The following is a 24,986-nucleotide window of genomic DNA, read 5'->3' as shown; positions in this document are numbered from 1 at the left end:
ATGTGACCTAATTTCCACACCCCCTCCACTCAGAGGGTGTGGTTGTATCGAAAAAAAGAAAATCATGACAACTTTATAGCTGATTAATACTTTACAATTCTGCTTTCACCATACGCCACCATAAATTAGTACCGAGTGAACGCCACACCCCCTCGCATAAGAGGATTAAGTCATGAGAGGATTTATTTGTCTTCGGAGGGGAGCTTGCGAGGTTGATAATAACAGATCGGCTTGAAATTTTTACCATTGATAGTTCGACCTGAGTGAACCTTAACCCTAGAAGGTTTTGACTCCATGGCCATAAACGGCCGAGAAAAAAATTTCGACGCCCACGGCAACACCCCCAGTGGGTGTGGTTTCTCATTTTTATAACTCCGCCGAGATCCCCTCATCCGGCTGAGAAAAATGATGTATCACATGACGGGGCTTCGATTAAACCGGTAAAAAGCCTATGGCCACACCCACTGGGGGTGTGGTTTCGAAATTTTACTTACTCTGTCGGAACCTCCTCGTCGAGCTGAGAAAAATGATATGTCACACCCCATGTTTTGGGTGAAATCGAGAAGGCGCCCAGAGCCACACCCACTGGGGGTGGTCATGTGACCACTTGAATTTTAAATGTGAATTGTGCTTCGGGGTATGTTTTCGACAAGCGATTCCATTTTTATCCTTAAAATTCCGCTGCAGGAATTATTTTTATTTTAGGTGTTTTTTGGTGACCTTAATTGCAAGGGGGTGTGGTGGAATTTAAAAAATCTGGGAATATATATTTCCTCGCTTGACCTGAAGATTCCAAAATAGGCCCAATTTTGAAAATCGGTCAACAATTCAAAAAGTAATCCGATTTCAAATTTGCCGGGTGTGGCGTTCACTCGGTACTAATTTATGGTGGCGTATGGTGAAAGCAGAATTGTAAAGTATTAATCAGCTATAAAGTTGTCATGATTTTCTTTTTTTCGATACAACCACACCCTCTGAGTGGAGGGGGTGTGGAAATTAGGTCACATAATGCTTTTAACGATTCTTGTCACAATGGGTTGGAATCCATGTGCAGAGAAATAATTTAACCCCAAAAAAGTATTTGACCACACCCCCTGGCGCTAAGGGGGGTGGTCCCATTGACCCCATGATCGAATGTATCCACCCCATAAATTAGACGTCGATGCCAAGCAGCAGCTATCAAAAATATTGATCCGCTCTAGAAATGTATTATAGATGCCATATAAACATCCACCACCATAGAACTAGTTAGAGCTCATATAGAAGTGCCAACACTGAGCAAATAATTTGAAACTTTCGAAATTTTTTTCTCGGCCGTTTATGGCCATGGAGTCAAAACCTTCTAGGGTTAAGGTTCACTTAGGTCGAACTATCAATGGTAAAAATTTCAAGCCGATCTGTTATTATCAACCTCGCAAGCTCCCCTCCGAAGACAAATAAATCCTCTCATGACTTAAAAAAAAAAAAAAAAAAATAGGGTCCTAGTAGATTGTAAAAAAACTTAGTGGGTACCCTGGACACGACATACACCTCGATAATACACCTGGTTAGATTAAATTTCCATGAAATTCCCGTCAATTTTATATGAAGCTTATATGAAATGTTTGATGAATAAAAATGTGTCGACCTTGGCATGAAAAATGGTAGCTACGTTTGCGTTGTTGCGGGGCGTAACGTTGCCCATCTGTCATCGTTTGAGGAGCCGAAAAATGATTTAATTAAAGTTCCAAATCTGGAAACTTTTAATATATGCGTTGCTTAGATTCGGGAAAACGGCAAAGTACAGGAAAACTTATGTACAGGTAAATTTTAATCCAATTTACAGATCGTATGGATGATATTTAGTAAATTGTTTTATTCAGAAATTTTTATCACTTACAAGGGAACCTTAAGTACTGCCAACTCTATTTCCTTCCGGCAAGTCTTTATTGATAAATAATTCAGTCCAACTTAAACTTGAACAGGTTTGTTGAAACCTCAGAAAACTAACAACACTAATTTTTTTTTTTTTGTAATCTGCAAAAATCAGCATATCAAACAATTTTCAAAAACATTAATCTTTTACTCGCGAAAAATTATGAATTCCAGGGTCTGAAAATTTTCGCCAATTTTTATCAATAAGATATATATTGTACATCAGAAATTTTTGTACAGTACATGAAAAGCGTTAAATTTTTTAAGTTCAGTTCGAGCTTAAAGTAAAAAAAGATGACAATTTGCAAATTTTGTCAATTTGCAAAGACTTGCTTAATATTTTCGAATGTTTTGCATGATCATGAAATTATACACCCATTGGTATACATATATCCATATTCTATTAACTTCATTTCATCTCTCCGAATGTGATAGGCTATATTACTACATATGTAGCATTGCAAAAATTGCACATTTTTTAGTAAATCTGCTGAATATTACACAACTATGTGTAGTACACATAGTAATAGTGTAATACATATAATGATAATATAATGATAGTATTATGATAATACACACATTGTTTTTCGTACACGTGTAAAAATTTATTTATTCTATTACATGAAAAACGATTTTGAGTACAAGTTAACGATTTAGAAGGGTCATGAGGGTCATGGGAACTTTTGACCTTCAAATGGTCAAAAATGATTACAAAAGTTTCAAATTTTTGTAGGATAGTATAAATACCGATACTATAAATATATCTATCCTTAGATAACCGAGGCAAAAAATACTTAAGTCCATTAACCGTCTCGTATTTAATGTTTTTCTCCGCTATTTCGAAAGAATTTTCAACCTCATTGCTAATTTTATCCCACCGGAACCGAAATTTTCTTAAGGTATCAAACATTGTTGGGAATTTTTACCAGCGTAATTATTGCATCATGGATTTTAGCAAGGTCAGGTCAAAAAATTAAATTTCATATTTTTTTTATACTTCTTAATGTGTGGAATAAGATGACCTACATTTCTTTAAATACCTAAGTTTTTGGGGACATACAGGCAAGGGCAAGGAATATGGTGAAATTGATCCAGCGCCTGCTAAACCAGAGAGGTATACGGAAACTTTTAAGAACATATATTCTCTTCGGTTTTCAATTAAGAGGGACATTTGGCATGGAAAAATTGCCTTCCCGGATTTTTTTGTCCCGGTTTCAATGACGTATGTATGTAAGACTCGTAGAGATTGATCAGATCTTTTGGTGAGATTCTGTTGTAGAGCTTGGTGATTTTCGCGTTCTCTATTTTTTCTTGAGCTTCTAAAGTTCTGCCTTAATATAGTGGAATCAGTGTTTATTTATCTTTAACACTAGACACGGACGTGGATGGATACTTTTCAAAAAATATTCAAGCGTTTTTAATTTTGGAGCGGTCCATATGATAATTTATGGTGCTTTCTGTAAATTTACATTTTCGGATTCTCCATACTTGTTAATGTATTTTTTATGGCCAAACCTCTCTTCCTACAAAATTGGTCTTGCCTTCTTTGAGTCTTTGTCAAACGAGTTATGGTGCTTACGAAAAATTGTTTCCCGATTTCTTCGCTATGAAACAGTAAAAGAAATTTATATTCCATTGAAAACTTTTGAAATTTTGAGGATAAGTGGACAAATACATTTTGAATATCCTTCGCAAAAGGATAAACCTTCAAAAATATTTTTATTCAACATTCCAGCGCAAATATCACCACACCAATATTTCCCAAGAGCGTACAAGAAACTAGCATCTACGCATTCCCTAAAATATTTTTTATAGGAAAATGATCAAATAACTAATGAACATTATTACTGTGCAAGTTTTTTAGGATGTCAAGTAGCACAATGCAATACAAAATATCGGGATTACAATTTGAAAATTTCGTCATGCACAGGTTTCGATTGGTAGAAGGCAAGTTAACCAGTGCAGTAAAAAAACTGGGATAAAGCACTGTTAGCCAAGCACCAAAAATTAGCGAAAAATGAGAAAAACGTTTGTCGAACATTGTTGTTTAGTACGGGAAAACTGAATAAATATCTAAGACAAATGCCTAGCATCCGTCGCACGCAGTACATATTTTCCATGACCGTCATGATCGTCATTATTGTAAGCTCGTGGTGGTAAAACTGTCAAAACCGAATTTATTAACATTCGGTTACATTTCGTCACCGTGCGGTAAAACTTATTATACGAGTTATGTATGGCGGTGTACGTATTGTCGTATAATAAAGGTTTATTTTTGCGTTAACTACTTTCGAACATATAGCACGGTGGTTGCGGGTGTATGTTGCATATACAGTAGGCATATGGACTTTAATAATAAACAATAACGCAGCTTAATATGCAAATGCCTTGGATATATGTACATATACTTGAAATTTTAGTAATAAGCAATTGCGAACAGAAGTTCAAAAACAAGAGTAACTCTTGTCTTTGCGGAGATTGTGAAAAAAACTTCATTTATATCCTTCAAAAGTATTACCCTGGGTACTTCACACCAGGATAATCATGGTGAAGTAATAATTTTCTATACTTCCACACCAAAGAAATATCATGTGTGTGCTAATTGCATTTTCCTGAAAACTTGTCAGATTCATACAAAATCTTATAAAAAGGAAATAAATTATTCGTTTTTCAGTAATTGTTTGAAAAAGTTCCAATTACCTATATCCTGCCATAAGACCTTCATAATCACAGCTACTTTTCTGTAGAAATCACCATCCATTTTTAATCCATCCAGGAAAAACTGCATTTAGAAATTGTTTCTAGCGCATGAAACATCATTTTGTCAAAGTTTTATTTCAAAGTGTTATTGAATGTAAAAGAAAATGTGAGGAAACAATTCGAAAATTAAAAATTTTTACGTTTTGTTCATAAATTTTTGGTTTACTTATATACAAAATTAGAACACAACCAATAAATATAGGAAAATGTATGTAACATTTGATTTAGTTATATTTGAAAAAAATACCACGCACTTCTTACATTTATCAAGTTTACAATTGGTGCAAGATAATTTATTTCAAATACCTAGCCACGCACAACTTAATTTATTAAGTTACAAAGAATTTCATAAATTTAAATGCAATTTTTTTCTTCGAGGATAATTCTAAAATTCGTTGTAAACCAAATATTAATTTCGTAATTGTTAAATTTATCTGCACATCGAAGAAAGCAATGCAAAGATAATTATGTGCTAATTAGATTTTTATGATAAATTAAATTCATACAAAATCCATAAAACCAACGAAATAAATACTATTTCGAAAAATTGCCATTTATTTATACTGATTAAGCGGAAAGTACTATATCTGGATAAAGAACTTAATTAGTTTTCTATAAAAATCACTACAACTTTTAAATCAATCCATGAACATAGAAACATATTTTACTGTTTCATAACGTGCTTACTAATAATTTGAAACTTACATTTTTGCACTTAATTTTATCATAATTTCGACACACCTCGCTTCCTAAACAAATGACCAAAAAAATCTTGAGCATTGAGTTTAAAAGAAAATCGTAGAAAAAGTGATCTATTCTTATATTTAAGAACTTTAATTTTTAATTTAAGAATCTTTTAATTTAAGAATTTTAAAAAAATACCACGCACTTCTTACATTTATCAAGTTTACAATTGGTGCAAGATAATTTATTTCAAATACCTAGCCACGCACAACTTAATTTATTAAGTTACAAAGAATTTCATAAATTTAAATGCAATTTTTTTCTTCGAGGATAATTCTAAAATTCGGCCGTTTATGGCCATGGAGTCAAAACCTTCTAGGGTTAAGGTTCACTCAGGTCGAACTATCAATGGTAAAAATTTCAAGCCGATCTGTTATTATCAACCTCGCAAGCTCCCCTCCTTAGGGGAGGTTTGGAATTCAGCACATTAAGGCACGTGCCGTGTAATTGGGGAGACTGCAATAAGCCATAAGTGCTTACGCAGCTGATTGGTCCTGCCCAATTAATGGCAGGATCATCACCCCACCAAATACATACATACATACAGGACCCTAGATGAAGGATTCATTCATATTTCTGTGCAAAATTGATACTTGCCGCCGTGGCGTGGCGCCCATATCGCCAAATTTGAATCTTTTCGTTTTTAAAACCGCAATAACTGTTTAAATCCTCGACAGATTTCCAAAAATGTTTACGGAATTCATGACAGAGAGTTCAGCTTTCGCATGCGAGGAAATTTTTCAAAAAATTGGTTTTTTAATTTTTTTCAAAATTTCAAAATTTCAAAACTTTTTAAAGTTATCTCAAAAAATAAAATTTGTGTTTTTTTATTTAGCTCGTTAAATCTTGACCTTTGTGATCAGATTAAGGCCAAAAGTTTGAAAATCTCATGGAAACTACAAAAGTTATCCAGGTTTGAAATTGGTCGAAAACGTAGATTTTTAAATTTGCCGCCAAATATGAGTTTTACAGGGAAATCTGAATGGATCCTTCATCTAGGGTCCTAGTAGATTCTAAAAAACATAGTGGGTACCCTGGACACGAAATATACCTCGATAGTATATCTGGTAAGTACGAATTTTCAACAGCTCAGAAAATACCCAAGGTTTAATTCAACTAAAAATTACAACCTTGATTATTAAAAATGTATACTCTTTCCTGTTCAATAAATGCATCAATATTCGCTAATTGTTATTCTTGGCTGTCTTGATATTAAAGCAGCACCTTTCAAGATTTGTTCGACAAAAATGCGTTGAGTATATCATCGAAATACATACCCACAGAATGATTTTTCACAATCTCTTTTTGAGTATCTCAAATAATGATCGATTAATTTAGCTTTGAGAAGCTGCGTTCAGCTGTAAGAACACTGACGGAAACTGTCATAATTATGCACAAAGAAATCCATTTTTAAAAATTCTCACCAAACATGATTCGGTGAGCGCCGAGGATAAATAATAACGTAAAATTATAACGTAAAATAATAAAATAATAAAATACGCATAAAACAAATCGTTAAATTTTACTTAAATTAAAATTAAAATTCTTTCTTTAAATTTATTTATATTTTCTTTAAAGAAATCGAAAACCTAACCGGAAACTTCTTTAAATTTTGTATTTTCTAAAAAAACTTCGCATTTTCTGATTTTTCGTTAGTCATACCATACGTTACATCCGTTACAAATAGTCTACTCAAATGTCACCTAAAGTTTGACGAGGAACATGAAAAATCCTCTTTAACATTGGTCGATATGGTGAAAATTTCAAAAGTTGTGAAGACAAATACCGAAAAAATTCACTTTTTACGATCAAGTTTTACACTAGATACCAAAAAATATCCTTTTTTTAGAAATTTTTGTGTCAGCTTAATTTACGCAATACAGAAATGTGTGCATTTCGTTCTCAACGGAAAATAAAATACTACCTAAACAATTATGCGTGTAGTTCGTCCTTAAAAGGTACGTGTCACAGGTATATTCGGATCTATTTATTCTTGGAGAATACTATAGCAACTGCCAGACATGTTTCCCATTGATCTTCTTACATTACTTACAAATTGCTGAGGGTCGAATTTCTATCTGTGAACGAGTTTTACCTTTAATATCTTTGGCGTTATTTGTAATTTCAACTTGAAATTTTGATGGCTGGTAGATAATGTCGTCGAAATTGTTGGTTTAAAATTTTAAGTCGCTAGTGTCAATACCGCCAGAAATATGGATATCGGAAAAAAGAGTCACGAAAAATTCTGTTCGAAAACCACTTAAATTTTGCAGTGTGTTATATTTTTTAATCTCTAGAAAAATACCTATAACAAAATTTGATGAACGTGGAATCAAAATTCTTGACGTGCATCTAGCTTTCAGAAATAACTCAAAACTCAACAAAAAATTCCAATCCCTTCGCATACCACATCGAAAAAATTATGAGATAAAGTTGTCAAAATGTTAAACATGAATTTTTTCCGTCACAAAGGTTGACATTTTTTGTTGAAAGTTGAAATTACAAATAACGCCAAAGATATTAAAGGTCAAACTCGTTCACAGATAGAAAGGCGACCCTCAGTAAGTAAGTACGCATATGCAACAATAAGTATGGCACTTGAGCTCGGAATTTTCTACCTTATTATTAATACTAAGGTTTTAAGTTGGCAAAAAATTCGCCTCTGCACCTTGCAAAACTATGTGTCACATCTGGACTTTCCGGTTTTCTCCTGCACTTCTTTCTACGACTCTCACCTTCACCTTCATCGAATTTCACATTCTGTGCAAAACTGATTGATTAATTTCTCAACCAAATTCTCAGCTAATTCCTCAGTTGGAGCTTTTAATAGTTTTTGAACCCTTTTTAATGTCTAAAACGGATTCAATCTCCTTGTTTTCAGTGAGAAACCATGGTTGATCGGATCGTTTTACTTAATTTCTTTCCTTTGAATGTTTTTAAAGGCATTAGTGACAAAAAAACCACACCTTGTTGCAAGCCATAATTTACCAACAAAAACAAGCAACGCGAAAGAACTATTCTGTACCTATTTTTTAAAATGATTTGTCACTGATACGAAGTTAATTGAATCCAATTTTGAAATGTAAAAAGGCCCTTTTTAAAAGGGTTCACAAATTTAGCAAAAGCTAATTACAGTTGATTTTGGTTAAAATTAATGAATTAATGAGACATTTTGCATAGAATGTGAGAACCGCAGATGGAGTGTAGAGAAACGTAGCATTTTTTACAAAAATTTCACAGGTATGCAATTGCGTTTTCGCATATACGATTTGTGCTGAATTATGAAATAACATATAAATAGATGTAAATTCATACGAAAAAAGAGACGATCTGCCAATGCTGAGGTTTTGTAGACATATTTGCGTCCGACGATGCAAAAACATGACGTAAATTCAGAAAGCGTAAAATTTGTCACGTTTTCTCTTTGGATGCAAATATTACTAAAAAACTAAGCATTATCAGATAATTTCTGCTACAAGTTCCGCATTGATCATATTTGTGTACGACTGACACTTATTTGGGCGAAATCTGTAAGCATTCTTATAGAGAGCTATGCATCTAGCACTGGTCCATGTGCTGTATAGGTAAAATTGTGTGTAGATAAAATCGTATCGTACCGGCGGACCTTTTTTTTTAAGGGGTTCAATTTTTCCGGGACGGGAGAATTTCCGTTTGCCGGGACCGAAGCAGAAATCGAACCCACGAATTGTATTATGTTGTTGATACTATAATGGTGACGAATTTTCTAAAATTAAGAGTCTTAATTTAAGACCCGCGAACTGATTAAAAATGTTGATTTTGAGTATTTTGATGAGGAGTCAATAATTTAGGAGCTATCACAAAACGAAAAAAATGACGTACGTCCTTAAGTTTCGTTCCACATGTGCCAAACTTGACCTTGAAATCTACCGGCCTGTCGTCCAAAGGGGGGTCAGATTTTCGACAGTTAGGATCCTCCGAAAATCCCTCGACATATAGGAAACCATTGAACTCTCCGAATGTTGCGTATGGTTCCGTTTTGTGAATATCGATGTCGACTTGAACTCCATCCGCTAAACAGTTAACCCTCATATTTGGTGACGGGAAATCGAGACGAGGTAGCGTTGGTCTAACTGGAAATATTTTCAGAAAGGAGACACATTAAGTCAGGAGTAATTTTTTATTCGAAAATTATGTATTAACCCCTCAGGAGTGTGATTAATTAGTAGTCGTAGAATTCCCAAATTTTCTGAAATAAATGTTACGATTTAACATGGAAAACAGATTTTAAAATGGAGGAAATCAATGACCTTCTTGAAAGGACAATTTTGTTCCTCTCATACATTAACCACCGTTTTTCAAGACGAATTTTATCTTCGACCCGAATCATAAAACCATTTCTTCAAAAAATAAAATTGTCACGTGTCAAAAGGTTAAAACATTGCATACTAACCGCAGCCCTCGTCTGGTGTAGGATATCCTTTCGTTCCCTCTGGACATCGACAAATAGCGGCGTGCCGGATAGCTGTACAGTGCGCGGTTGTGGGACACACATCCATTAAGCACGGAGTGATACACGTGCTATTCTTTGCGTAACAGAACTTATCGTCTGGACAATCATCATCTATTTTTGGATATAATAAAGAAAATACACTTTTCCACCGTTGATACTCTATTTATAGCCGGGTCTGAAGGCCAAAATTGATAAATCTTATGAACGATTACATGCTGTATTTGCTGCTCGAAATTAATTTCTTTATATGAAATATGCATGTACAAGGTCTTGGTGCACTCTAAATAACTTTGATTAAAATTTACTTAATTTTGAGCAGAATTTCCACAAACACAAGTCAAATTTATCCAAATTTGAAGGATTTTTGCTGAACCTGGAGTAAATTTTACACAATGGGTTTATTAGTGACAATTTTGCTTTTGATCTTATCTACAGTGTGTATAAAAATATATCCCGGCGTATGAAGCCTGCAGACCCGGCTATAAATAGAGTATTTACGGTAGTTCAATAGAAATTTTGAAATTATAAGGACAACGTTTTTTGCACATACTTACCAACTACACAGATTGGTTGACAATAACCGTTCCTGAGAATATATTTGTGGTCGATTGGACAAATACATTTTCCTAGATTGTCTATAATCATTCCCCCATCTGGAGTAGTTACTCGCTCATTGACTTCTTCCAATGGACATGGAATGCAAGTGGCGTTCTGCTCCCACAGACCAAATCCATGTGGACAGACGCATTTCCCGCTGACGACCAACACATGGCCCACGTCTAACGGACTCACTGGAGCCGGAAGACGATTGAAATTAAAAATGAGAAAGGAATAACTGATGGAAATCACTGAATTTAAACGAATTTTATCTTTATCCCCTAGATAATAAAAACTTATTTTTGCCCTGTTCAATCTCAGCCAGCCCCATCTCACATTTTCCTGGCGCATGTTCGCTACGCATTACAAACTTGTAAGGTTGTATTTATTAGGTAGTTTTTTTAATTAGCTAGGTATTTATTCAAGATTGATGTAGCGTTAGCTCTTAAAATCATCCTTCATTCATTTCACAAAAAGCATGATTTCACTCTAAATATACAAGTCAACCAATTTCTAAAAGTATGTCCTTAGTTGTCGGTATTATCCATAAAGTAGCACCCGGCATCCCCATACAGGCTAACGGCACACCATTACAAGTACATGACAGGCTAATTATCAAATGATAAAATGTGATGAGGGAAAACCGATGACGGTCTAGAAAAACCTCTACATGTAAAAACCTCTACAATGGTTGGGAAGATACACCATTGTATCTTCCCAATACAATGGTGTATTGGGAAGATAGTCCAATACACCATTCGGCCCATTACCATAACCCAGGTAGGAGAATGAATGGCAGTGACACATAGACGGATTCCGTGGGGTGGTGTTGGTATCCAAACGAGGATGGCGTCTGCAGGCGGGAGAAGACAGTGGAAGGTTGTTGGGCGGGGAGTGTCCACGGACCGCGGGCCACTGCCGTAGCTGGAAGCCGTAGCCGGGGCCTAAGACCCCCCACTTACCCCTTCCCCGATCACAACCCGTACAGATCATGGGACCCCCGTAGACCCAACTATGCTGCCCTCCGCAATGCACGACCCCCCTCATTCTTCCGCCGACCACTCCCCACGGTTAACCCCGATATACCAAGCAAAAACCCACCTGGGAGAGTTCCTCCATGGTGTTGATCCTCCTGTGCACTTGGTCCGGCGAATCCGTCTTCGCCTGATGGCTCAGCTTGTCGTTGCTGGGACGGGTGTGGAAGGGGGATCACCAGGCTCGCATATGGGGTGTGTGAGTGGACGAAGCTCACTTGGCAATAAGGCCTGCGATACACTTGACTAGCCATGACACACCAGCGACCCAGATGGAAGAGGATCCAGATGCAGAGCGAGAAAGAGATACGTGATGCACAGGAGGAAGCCAAAGTGGAACTTTGGCTATATTTGTTATATATTTATATTTATTATATTACTAAATAGTAATACTATTGTAATATACTAATAGTAATAGTAATACTATTTCGTACCTATATTCATTAAGTTAAGTTTAGTGAACATGTCGGCTAGGAAAGTGTGGGATGGGGCAATACGTGGCAAAAATAAATTTGAATTTTTGGGCAAAGGTAAACTAACAATGGTCAAGACGAAAACTGAAATATCAAACTTACTGTGGTTTGCAGGTCTGGAAAGTGACTGAATAATACGAAATAAAAGACATATCATTAGCATTTTTGGGATAATTTGTTTATGAGTATGAATAATTATTTAAGTATGTATGACGCAGGCCCCGATTTTGGGGAGGGCAAGCGGGGCAATTGCCCGGGGCGCCAGATTCCAGGGGGCGCCGGTTGGCGCCCGGGTTTACACTAGATATAATTGAATTTTCCAGTGCTAAATAAACTTAAATATTATAGTTAGATATTAAATATAAAGTTAAAGTAAAGGTATTTATGGCATATTTAATTTGACTTTACCAGTTTATGTATATTAATGATAATTTGAACCTGAAGCTGATAAGACAGAAACAAATTGATTTGGATAAGGCTCTCAAGGTTCGATGAGCTAATATTTCTGAGACCGACGGTAGATCTTTCGCAATTCTGCCGTCGAATTGTATTTTTCAAGTTCTAACTCTAGCTCTTCTAGGTAAATTTTTCTATTCGAGAAATAACCAAGTCTGCGATGTTTGGCGCACCGGTGGTCAATATTTTTTAAAGCGGGTTTCACCAAAAGTTTCCTAACTTTGTTTCCCCACTTTTTCTAACTGCCCCGGTGAATTTGCTTTGTACCAATCTAAGCACTGATTACAATTACTGATTTAAATTAAATTTGTCCAAAAAATGGAATTCATAATTTGTAATTGTAAAGAGTGGTCACATATTGTAAGCATACGTGTTCAACGAGAAATTATTCATTCAAATCTTCATTCATTCAAATGTAGTACGGGCAACATTCATTCAAATAATACTCATTCCTTCATTCCTTCATTCAAATATTCATTAATTTATTCGAAAATTACCAAATTGACGTTTATCATGCACAATATTTGCTTAAATCATTTGGTAATTCAGCAGCATGAAATATATGATATTCATACATATAAGTAATTATTCATATGCGTGCCAACTAAAACTGCAAATTTAAGATAAATTCAAAGGATAATAAAGAAATCAGCCAGAAGGGTCCCCGGAATGTAATGCTGCACATAATACATGAAAATTTCTACCACAATAATAATGAATGAATGAGAAATATCAGCCAGCAGATACTCATTCTCTTCAGAATGATGTAAATTAGTTAGAAATTTATTCATTATTGGTTTAGTACATTCACTCATCCCGTTATTCAATTCAAAATTGTATTCATTCATTCATTATTCATTGAATAAATGAAAGAAGCATATTTATTCATTCACAATTCATATGATTTTGAATAATTCACACTCATTCATTATTCATTATTCATTACTCACTTTACTGAATGAATGTGAACAGGTATGATTGTAAGTGTCAAGACGGTTAGATCTGTAAAACTGAACTAACGAATCAAATGTAATGAAACTTTTCTGCAATACTAACGATAAGCATACGGAAGTTCTGAAATCTTTAAGTGGTCCAAGTACACCTTGCATGCCAGTGGAGCGAAGACTTTGTCGCACGCCTCTCATGAGCGCTTCGCCAGACACTTTTTCTACATCTATGACGGTAACCGGGCATCTTATACCACCACATGTCATGTAATTGTGTCTCAATTAATGCCCAAAACCATTTAATTGATCGACATTTACGTGCGTTTGGAGCGTTTCTTTTTCTCGACGAAATCAACTTTTTACACTTTATCAACAATTTCTTGACAATTTTTTAGGCTCAATGTTTTTGACCTTTTTGGTGCCGTTTTAGTTTCGTATGCTTTCAAGCCTATGTTCCTGGCTTTGATGTGTTGAGGATAACATTTCGGAATTTTAATTTTTTGGCTCCACCTCCCAAGAATATCTGGAGGTTTCTCTATGGGTTTTTCCCCGATTCTTGTTAGAGTTTTGGTCCCCTAACAGACAAGTCGACCAGCGAAATTTTATAGTTTGAATTTCTCCGATCCTCAGATATGTCAACTATACGACCAATTTTCGACCTCGAAAAATGAAGTGATCATGAGCTTTTTCCTATTCGAAAAACACTTTTTGGAACGAGTGGCGAATTTTAAACACCCTCTGAATTTTGTGCTCTCTTTTTTTTAAAAAAAAGATAATCAAATTCCGTTTTCAGCTTTAGGAATCTGATTAAATTTTCCAATTTTTATACTTTATAAATCCAGAATTAATTTTTAACTGGTTGAAAAAATCGGGAAGGTTGACACTTTCAATATGTGCCCACTCTTAAATTTATCACGTGAACGGAGCAACCAAAATAATTGCATTACTTTTCAAAGATATAAATTACGCTAACTAATGCTTTCTGTGTACATAATCGAAATAGTGTATTTTATAATTTGACTTTTTGAGTTATTAGGCTAGTAAATCCATACGCCTAGAATGTATTTTGGATTTCCAAAAATATTTTTTAAATACTATGGGTATTCACAACTTCGCAAATGTCGTAAACATCGCTTCCCAACATATCTTCGCAAGTTTGCAATGTTTGCCAAGAGTTGCGATGGACAACCAATCAGATTCCTTTATTATTTTACGAAATATGCGAAGCAAAATGGAATCTATTATCGCGCTTGAACTATTTCTCACAAACTCGTAGTCAAGTGAAATTTTCAGGTCTGCTCTCATATTCAGTTTATATATTTTCATGCAAAATAAGTCCTTTCGCACGCACCGAAAAGTTTGCGAAGATGTGGTGCGAAGCAACGACTTTGAATTACATTAATACCCACACTGTATTTGTATTTTGTGTTTTGCCAACAAATAATGCAAGCATTTTTTGATGGGCTTTGAACTTCAAAGCATGTAAAGTATTTCTGTTATTTTATATTTTCAAACCGTATGTTTTGAACATCTCTGCAACCAAAACCTTGCTGTGGTACTACCTTGTAGATTATGAAGCTGCATCCGCGTCAAATATGCGGCGTAGAACAGTGTTTATGTCGCCCAATTTAGTCTATGCCCTTTTTAGGCCGAGGAAAGCGTACCCTGCGAGCGCCGAAGGCGCGAGCGGCTAGGGGCGCCAAATTTTTTTGCCCCGGTTAGATTTTTGGCAAGCGCGGGCCCTGGTATGACGTATTTGTAACGAATTTACGTTGTATCCGCGTCTTAAAACAAGCTTCAGTACATGTAATTTGATCGAAATGTGGCCAAGTGCATGGAGCATTTTGATCACATTTCACTAAAATCAAACACCTCGAGGTCAATGGATGTGGCAGGGTGGGCATTGAATTGTACTGAGAAATGTCAAAATTTTGTAAAAATTAACATTCAGTTTTAGTTAAAATCTGCCAGAAGGAGGGCAGATTTTACGCAGCAGTGTGAAAATGGTGCTAACCAATTAGTTTCCAGGAACGACTACAGGAGTAATTACTACTTGAGTTTTCAGGATGACTTTACTTTTGTCTTCCTTGTGAATTAAAAAATTTCTTATAAAACGACTTTTGTCCTCCTTACCCCTTAAAAGGTTAATTTGGCGCGTGTACCTGATAAATATTTAAACCGCCCGTTGTTTTCGGCAAATGCATTCATTCTTCAATTAACTGTGGGTGGAGTACTGTGTCACGCAGAAAGAGGACGACTTTTTTTGGTCGACAAAAATTACTAATTTATGTGATGGTTGATGTACAACGAAGAAAACGGGCAAAAAAGTCGAAAATAATCTATAGGAAACTAATGCACGTGTACCTGGATATAATAATTTTTGTGTAAGGTATACGCTTGACTAAAATATGCTAATCTCGCTGATTGTGAAAATTGTGAATGAGAATAAACAAGGCAGACTACTTAGGATTAGTATTAAATAGTTACTGCATCTGTATTATTGATTAGACCTAAGATCAACCCGGTGTGTTCCAAATGGCAAATAGCCAAAGCACTTTTTCATGCCTTCTGGGTTTTTGAATGCTTCTTTAACCCTTTGCTTCCTGTTGGACTTATTGTCCTTTAATCATTAGCAAACAAAATTTCCAGAGTTTTGCGAATTTTCAAAATCTACAGCAATTTTGAGGTTCTTGAAAAAATTCTGACCATTTTTTTAGTTACCTGAACAGAATTTCAAAATATTTCAAATTTTATATTGGGTGATATTCTCGTAAATGAGTTTTTGTTTGTTGGATTTTGGTATATTGACTAATCCATTCCATTATTATCAACAAGGGAATACGGCACGTATTTTTGCAGTGCAAAAAGGCAGGTTAGCAAACATGATCTACCTTTTTTTACTAGAGCACACTGTCTCAACCCCCACATTATGTGGGCCACATAATTTGCAAATCAGTGCACCACACACAAAACTTGGACGGATAGAGAAATAAGTGCGAGGACCAGTTACTCAGCCAGTGTAAAGTATGTTGACCAGTCGACTGGACTAATATGGCTGTTGCTTGACCAAAAGTAAAATGCAGCAGAGCTTGTTATGATCGGATTCATTATTTTTTTTCGTATCCTTACTATTCTTCATAGCGTAACGTCGTAATTTATTATATATTTATTAGCGTATAATAAATTACGACGTTACGCTATGAAGAATAGTAAGGATACGAAAAAAAATCATGAATCCGATCATAACAAGCTCTGCTGCATTTTACTTTCGGTCAAGCAACAGCCATATTAGTCCAGTCGACTGGTCAACATACTTTACACTGGCTGAGTAACTGGTCCTCGCACTTATTTCTGTATCCGTCCAGGTTTTGTGTGTGGTGCACTGATTTGCAAATTATGTGGGGGTTGAGACAGTGGGGGCTAGTAAAAAAGGTAGACCATGTTTGCTAACCTGTCTTAATAAGTTAACTTAATAAGTTACGACGGTTAGGAGATTTTATATGCGCCGTAACATTTTGTTGTCAAAAATCGCTCTACAATGGGGGTATTCACGCCAACGTCGTATTCATAAGCACAATTCAATTAGCAAATTTGCGTAGCTACAAAAAGTCGTGTGGCGATGGGATTCGCAAAATTTGTCTTGGAAAGTCTTGCAAATCTTTAAAAATATCTAGTTTGACATTGTTTCGATGAATTTCTATAATTTTTCTCGCTCGTGATTATGATGATCAGTTTGCGAAAAAAATTTAGGAAATAAAAACATGCCCAGATGATGGGTAAATTTGCGAAAAAAAATCCCACAGGTTTTTCGAAATCTGACAAGTTATGTTCAATTTGCGAAAGTTGACGTGAGTAAGCTCCGTATTTACGAAGCTTGTGCGCTTATTTTTTTAGTAACGTATTTTGTCGACATTAAGGAATACTCAATACCCCCAATATTTTAATATAAAATTAAAGTAATTATTTTTTGGGATCTAATAATTGCGCGCTGATCTAATAATTATCAATTTTAAATTTTCATATTTATCTAAATTTGTACAATGCCATCCCAAATTTATCTGGGAGACGAATAAACAAAATGCTTAAAATCAAGTTTGCACAAGTTGGTGATTATTTCTTTAGTACCCTTAAGGCTAACCCATTCTCAACTCGGTCATAATTCATCGGCAACCAAGGTTTCGGGTGACATTGACAAGTGACATTAAGTGACTGACATTAAGCGACAATAACCGGTTGTTGTCACTTGAGATTTAGTGACATTAAGTGACACGTGACATCAAGTCATAAATTGGTGAATATGAGATAGAAGTAAACGATAGAAGATAGATGAACTTAAATAGATAGAGGTAACTTAAACTTCGTGGATTGATGCAACAGCTTCTTATTGTGATCCATTAGTGCCTTTAATTAAAAATAAACCGTGAAAATGAATGTACATAAGTTCGTGTATACACTCTTAGCAACTTGGTAACAAAACTCCAGATTTCGTTGACACCAACCGTCGGTGTCAACGTCAAATCCATTAAATGGTGTCAGAATGTTGTTGAAAAATGACACTGAAAAAAAATATGTGCTGACACCGTACAAGTAACAGCGATGTTTCTTCAATGGTGAGACCGAGTAAAAATCCGGTAAAGAATGGGCACAGCCCAATGTTAACGCGGGAGCTAAAATTCTAAATCAACACTGGATTGTGTCAGTCTTTCTTCGCAACGCACGGTTCGGTTTGGCCGTTATTATTTTCTTTCTTGACAAAAAAGATTAACAAAAATGGATAAATTGACCCGTGTCTCTAATTCACTGCGGGGAAAAAAATTAATTGTTTGTAGTGGGGACTATTATCAATTTATTGAATCAGGTATATAACAGGTTAATATTATATTAATTTATGTATAAGGTTAAAATTATTTTACTCCGTGCATTTTTACACTAAATTTATTCGTTTCAGTGAAAATAAAATTCGATATTGGACCTGACGCCGAGATCAGTCTTCAAGATCACGAGGGAGCCGAGATTGATGAACAAGTCTTCCCAATTTTATTGGAACAGCCGGCCACCCCTAATATAGAGTTCATCATCAAAGGGGAGGAGCAAGCTGAATTGTCCTTGGATTATTCATTTGCGCCGAGCTCATCATTAGTATATTGTAATTGTCATCTTTAATTTTTCTGCAGCTACATATTTACCTATAGCCTTAATTAGATCCTTGGCCTTAAAAACTTTCTACATTTCCAGCTGAAAACTCAACTAAACACGGGAATTCATTGCCAGTGCTGTCACCTATTAAAGCAGTGCCACAAAGTCCCCAATTTACCCAGGTAAAGAATGCGATTATAAGTTTCAATAAATTAAGTACTATTTTATATAAGTTTTTCTTAGATCTTGGAGTCTATGGTGCAAAATGACCTCGAGCTAAACCGATTGGTCCGCGATTGCAACGATAAAGGATTTGTCGACAGCGCAACTTCTTCCGTTCTGATTAAGTCCTTTGTCGCAAAGTTAATTGAACTGAAAGGGTTAGGCAAATTTTAAGGCATTACTAGGTTAATTACAATATGTTCTTTAACATTAGATAGTCGTTTATATATGTATGCATAAGGCTCATCAGGCTGCTCTTATTACACATATTACATGTAGTTTCTTCATTAAATTTCAGTGAGTCGCCGTCTACTGCTGATCAAAAATTACTTGCACTCGGAATAATTTCCATAATCCCTTGTTGGAAATATTCGGCCTCAGAGAATGGAATTGTATGGGAAAATTATACATTTTTTTAATTTACAAACTTAATGTTAACTTTTTTCATAGGACATACTTTATGACGAGATAAACCGGTCCGGACTGATCCAATCACGCCTACGGTCAATTCATCGAAATTTAAAGGGGACCAAGCCACCCAAACGCGTTCAGCCAACGTCGAATACTGGACCAAAGCCGAAATTTCCTAAGCCAAGCCTCGAGGAATCCAGCGATGAAAATGTGGATTTGATTGCCCAATTAAATTCCACCACTCTGAAGGACGAAGGCGAATTGAAACGCCTGACCCTCGAAACATTTTCTCATCGCAACTATTTGAGACGGACGAGTGACCCATCCATTTTAAGGTTATATAGGAAATTTCAGGAATGGAATTTAATGGTGATATTTATAATACATAAAACTAATTTTTAAACCAACTCAACTAATCAAATATACTGACATTTTTTTCTTAGATTAACTTCGAATTCTCACAGTTGTACCCGGAAGAGGAGAATAATTTTCTGAATTCGTGGCAAATTTGGACGAAACAAATCCTCCAGGAGGCAAAGTATATTAACAAATCTCCGGCTCTCTTAAAATTTCTTACTGAAAATTGCGGTACAAAATAAATTCATGATTACATAATATTAATTAAAATTGTGTAAATTGATTAAATTAATTTTATTCAGGCGAATGGGATGAAGCAATCGGGGCTCTGTTTATGCTGCTTCATTTAATTCCCCCTACCGCACAGGGAAAGGCAAAGGGGAACCGGTGCAATATTGAGGATGCCAAAACAAGACTCGTAACTTATTACAAGGCAATAATCAGTTATGTCATACATTTTGTTATTTTCATAAATCTGTATTTTCTTATTGCACATTTTCTCTTGCAGGAAGGCACGCCGCTGCAATATATTTTGGACACGTGGAAAGGGGATGTAAAACAGCCAAATCTCCTATGTCTCGGAAGTGACAAAAACAGCTTGGACAATTTTTTTTATTATCTGTGACCGCCTACTCCTTCCACTTGCCGCAAGGAACTCCACCGAAGCCATCGATTCCTTGTTCAAATCGCACTATGTATTTGGAACTGAATATGACGTGAGCTTGCGGGGATTGTGGAAGTTTATTCAAGTGTACATCTTTAAGTTGGACCCTGAAGAACCAAATCTCCCCATGAAAGTTAAGCAAGTCTTCAACCAGCTCAACCGGGGAATCAATCAACCGCAAAAAAATGTTTAACTGTCCGGAATGTTTGAGGTTGGTCATAGGTAGCGATGAGCTAATAAGTCACGTGAAGTATATTCATTCTTATAGTCATGTAAATTTTAAAATAATTAATTGTCCTTTTCAAACATGTTGTGCCGGGCTAAGCTCATGGAGTGGATTCTTGCGTCATATCAAATCTCATGATAATTCAGTAGTTAATTTAATTTATCAGTGCAATAGTTTGCAAAATATTTCCCAGTCAAAATCTGATTATACTGTAAGCGTAGAAAATATTGAGGGGATATCTAAAACTTTTGACGCCGATAAAGCAGAGCAATGCCCTTCTGCTCTGGAAAATATGTCAGTGGATCTAGGAATTAAATTAATTACTGAATTGTTGTCTAACCTTTGTTCCTCTTTACTTGCTACAGGTGTAACAAATTCTACAGTAGATTACGTTGTGAGAGAACTTAGATATTCAATGAATGATATCTTCAATATTATTCTCAAATTAGGGAAACCTTTCTGCCCAAATGAATTTGAGAAATTTTATTCACAGACAATTAGCCTACTTAAATCGTTTGATGAAATAAAATCAGGATATCGTAGACAAAAGCTTTTGCTGAAGGAAGATCAATTTGTCTCGCCAAGGGAACTAACATTAGGAAGCAGGGTGGAATTAAGGGTTAATAATAACAAAAGGCAGCAAGTATTGGTTGAGGACACATTTATGTATGTACCTCTGCTAAAAACATTAGAAAAAATTGTAAAACTTCCGGAATATTCCAGGTATTTAAACTTTCATGAACATACTTCAAAAACTTACGCGTGTTATTCTCATTCAAAGTCATTTAAATCCAACGAATTATTTTCGAAATTTCCAGACTCTTTACAATTACAATTGTTTTATGACGATTTTGAAACGGTTAATCCGCTTGGGTCTAAACGGGGAGTTCATAAAATTGGGGCTCTATATTTTGTGCTACGAAATTCTCCTGACTTTGTCAATTCTCAACTAAGTCAAATACACTTATTAGCTTTATTTTACTCCGAGGATGCGAAAAAATACGGCCTTAATTCAATTCTTAGCTTAATTATTTCAGACATTAAAATTCTTGAAAATGAGGGTATTAAAACATTAGGGATGGACAAACTATTTGGAACAGTTAGTACCATCGTTTTTGATAATTTAGGAGGCAATGCAATTTTGGGATTTCATGAGTCATTCAATGCCAATAATTACTGCAGAATTTGTTGCACAAGCAAAGAAGAGGCTCAAACTATTTTCCAGCACGAGAAAATGAAAATCAGAAACGCAGAAAATTATTCTCTTGATCTCCAAAGAAAAACAAATGGGGTACAGAGACCTTGTATTTTTAACGACTTGAAATATTTCAAATTTCTTGATTCACCTTCTGTGGATATCACCTATTGGAAGGCGTCGTGCAATACGAGATCAAGTTAGTACTTCAAAAGTTAATTTCTTTAAAGTGTTTTGATTTGGACACTATTAATCAAAGGCTTATCTCGTATGATTTTGGATATCTAGACTCCAAAAATAAACCAAGTCCGATTAGGTTAGATAATACTGGGAATAGGATCGGTCAAAAAGCAGCTCAAGCGTGGTGCCTTATTAGGCATTTGCCAATTATAATTGGGGATCTAATTTTCACAGACGAAGCGATAAAACAGTGGGAATTAATCCTTTTGCTTTTAGATGTGATGAGTATTGTTTTTTGTCGTGAGTTTTCTGAGGCTATTCTGATTAGATTAGAATCATTAATTGTACAGCATCATTGCAAATTTAAGGAACTGTTCCCTGATTGTCGCTTAATCCCAAAACATCATTTCATGTGTCATTATCCTTTCGTTGTCAGGCAAAGTGGTCCATTAATTTCTCTTTGGACGATGAGATTTGAGGGAAAGCACAACTATTTTGCACAGTTAGCAAATAATACAAAAAATTTCAAAAACATCTGTCACACTCTTGCTTGGCGTCATTAGCAATATTCTGCAGTTGCCTTCAAAAAATTTTCAACTCAGATTGCTCTAAAAGCAGACAACATATTTTTACAGAAACTTTATCAGTTTTCAAATTCATTTGACGTTATTGAACTTTTGCGAAATAGTGACCAGTTCCGCGACTGTAACGTGGATACGGAAATTTGTACCACAAATCAGATATGGTTCAAAAATTATAATTATAAGCTAAACTTTGTAGTTTGTTTTGGACATGAATCTATTTTTCCAAAATTTGGTATTATTTCTGAATTTTTGCTTACAAATGAGTCAACCTGTTATTTACTTTTGCGTCAGTTAAATGTAGAATACTTCGATCGTCATTTTTTTAGTTACAGAGTCAACAATATAGGTGAGGTATATCATTTATGCGATGTAAATAATTTACCAATACATGATTGCTTCGAATTAATGCATAATTGCAGTTCTGATGGGATGTTTATTACTTTAAGACATCATATTTAATTTTTGATTTAATAGTACATATATATATATATTAGTGTATGATTTGTGTAGATAAGTTATGAAGTACATAAAATATTATAGAATTTGTGTTGGTGTATTATCTGGTTAACTATAGAATATTCCTGATTTTAAATACATATTTTAATTTGTAAGTGCTAAATATGGTATTATTTAGTGTGAAATAAAAAATTTGTTACAAAACGTTGTTAAAATGTGTCCCAATCCTTTACCTCATTATGTCAAAGCAGAGCTGACCTATTAGCTAAGCCGTCACCATCCGGGAAGGATTTGTCACCAAGCGGTAACGTGGACATATTAAAATATTGTGTTGCAACAACATAGCTGAGCACAACCCGTTATAATACTCCGGTGTTGCTATTGTCATAACGGCATGTTGGGTTGACACCGCGCGGTGCGCAACTTAATTGACACCACGTTGTGTCAATTTGACACCAATCCGGTAGTCATATATAGACACCGGCTTGGTGTCAGTTGGGTGTCGATTTTTCTGTGAGTGTATAATTGGCACAGGTACAAATTGACACAGGCGCAACGCAATACCAACAGTATTCCATATCCAATAGTTAATTCCATTTTTACAAGACAAGTTTTACCTATCTGATCTACGTCCCCACAATATAACTTCAAATATAAAATATACAATTATTTAATTTGTTATGAGAAACGATGAATTTTTAACAAATTTTGCCTTGAGCAAAACCGACTGTGATGAAAAATCTCATGATCCGCGTTGATTTCCCTCTCATTTTCCCCCAATATTTGGCTTAATGTCACTTGTCACTTAATGTCGGTTATTGTCACTTAATGTCAATGTCATGACATTAGGCCTCCAAAAGTGGCATTAACGAAACCCTGTCGGCAACCCTACGTCCAACCCAGCAGCGATGCTGGGTTAGTTCAACATGCAAAAATCAAATAGGTTTTGCTAAAAACCACGTCTGCTCATAAGGGAACACATAAGAAAAAATTGGCTTACATTTGGTAGCATAATTAGCACTCCAACGCAAACAGGCATCAGTGCATTCAGTAAAGCTGAAATTGAATCAAATTATAAAAATTGACATTTTACCCCGTTTTGCATGTTAGGTACACGATATGATGTATTTACACGATATGAAAAACGGTCTAACACACTTTTTCTGCTTTGAACCTATGAATTTTGCACAAAGCAATAAAACTATTCAGCGAGTGAGTGAATGCGTTAAAATGAATAAATTACGTATAAATATTTGGCCAAAATATTGACGAAATTACAATTCGGTTACGTACGCATGTATAAATTACCTGTTCTTGTGGCCATTTCACCGCACTGGACCTCAGCTCAGGCACAATAAACACAATTTTATCGGCAATCACTTATCAATAAAGAAACATTTTCCTTAAAACAGTCTCAACTTGTGGCGAATTTTTTCAAGTGGCACCACTAAAAGATTTTTTGCAACCGTACATGTCCATCTCTTGTCGTGAATTCAGTATCACTTTTTGGGGTTGTTATCCTGAAAACAAAATTTGTACCGAAGGATCACTACACTCTAAATAATTTTGAGTAAAATTGACTAAATTTTGAGTGAAATTGCCACCAGGACAACTACATATTGAGCAAAAGTTGCCCAATAAAAGTTAAAATTTATCAAACTTTGTATGATTTTTGTTCAACCTGGAGTAAATTTTACACATTAGTTCTGTTGCTGGCTATTTTACTCAATTTTATTTACAGTGTGTCTCAAAGCAAGGAAATAAATACATAAGCAAACACGGCAAAAATGCGGATAGTCTCTCCCTGTCAGGGTACGACGTGTGACTAAATGTCTGTAAATATTTGGAAGCCGAGTCCATGGAATTGCCATCGTCAGGTTAGCAATTACATATTATGGTCATGTGTCATGATCATGTCTATTTATTATGGTCATCAGCCGGGATAGTATCCCGGGGATACATGACTGCATCAGAGGCAATGGAGTTTTGTTCCACGCACAGGTGAGTAAGCGATGGACTACTTTTTGCCTTAAATAAAATCTTAAAGCGAATATGAAAGAGTATGCATGTACTCTTATATTTATAGTGTACACTCATAGCAACTTGGTAATAAAAAAACCAGCGGAGTAGATATATGA

At 35.3% G+C, this 24,986-nt stretch overlaps 1 protein-coding gene and 1 long non-coding RNA gene across 3 annotated transcripts in view; one reads left to right on the top strand and one right to left on the bottom strand.

The window, feature by feature from the left end:
* The window catches only part of LOC110850149, a 31,599-nt gene extending 7,224 nt beyond the window's left edge, over window positions 1–24,375 (bottom strand). Inside the window, exons 1-6 of one of the 2 annotated variants that reach the window (XM_035852294.1) lie at window positions 24,157–24,375; window positions 23,849–23,904; window positions 12,117–12,141; window positions 10,465–10,701; window positions 9,851–10,021; window positions 9,280–9,530 (exon numbers count right to left, since the gene is read on the bottom strand). In XM_035852294.1, coding sequence (XP_035708187.1) covers window positions 9,280–9,530; window positions 9,851–10,021; window positions 10,465–10,701; window positions 12,117–12,141; window positions 23,849–23,904; window positions 24,157–24,172 — 756 coding nt within the window. In that variant the 5' untranslated portion in view covers window positions 24,173–24,375. Of the gene's footprint in view, window positions 1–9,279; window positions 9,531–9,850; window positions 10,022–10,464; window positions 11,455–12,116; window positions 12,142–23,848; window positions 23,905–24,156 lie in introns of those variants that run through there. The other variant, XM_022097630.2, reaches the window with a different exon arrangement.
* Window positions 18,426–18,818, top strand: LOC118435838. Its single transcript, XR_004835030.1, has 3 exons — window positions 18,426–18,563; window positions 18,653–18,735; window positions 18,797–18,818. It is a non-coding gene; the product is annotated as an uncharacterized LOC118435838 (long non-coding RNA).
* Window positions 24,376–24,986: the final 611 nt, after the last annotated feature.

Source organism: Folsomia candida, unplaced genomic scaffold (assembly GCF_002217175.1).
Source record: "Folsomia candida strain VU population unplaced genomic scaffold, ASM221717v1 Fcan01_Sc005, whole genome shotgun sequence".
NCBI lineage: Eukaryota > Metazoa > Arthropoda > Collembola > Entomobryomorpha > Isotomidae > Folsomia > Folsomia candida.
Note: the sequence above shows the minus strand (reverse complement) of the source record. Positions and strands in the feature narration are given on the sequence as shown.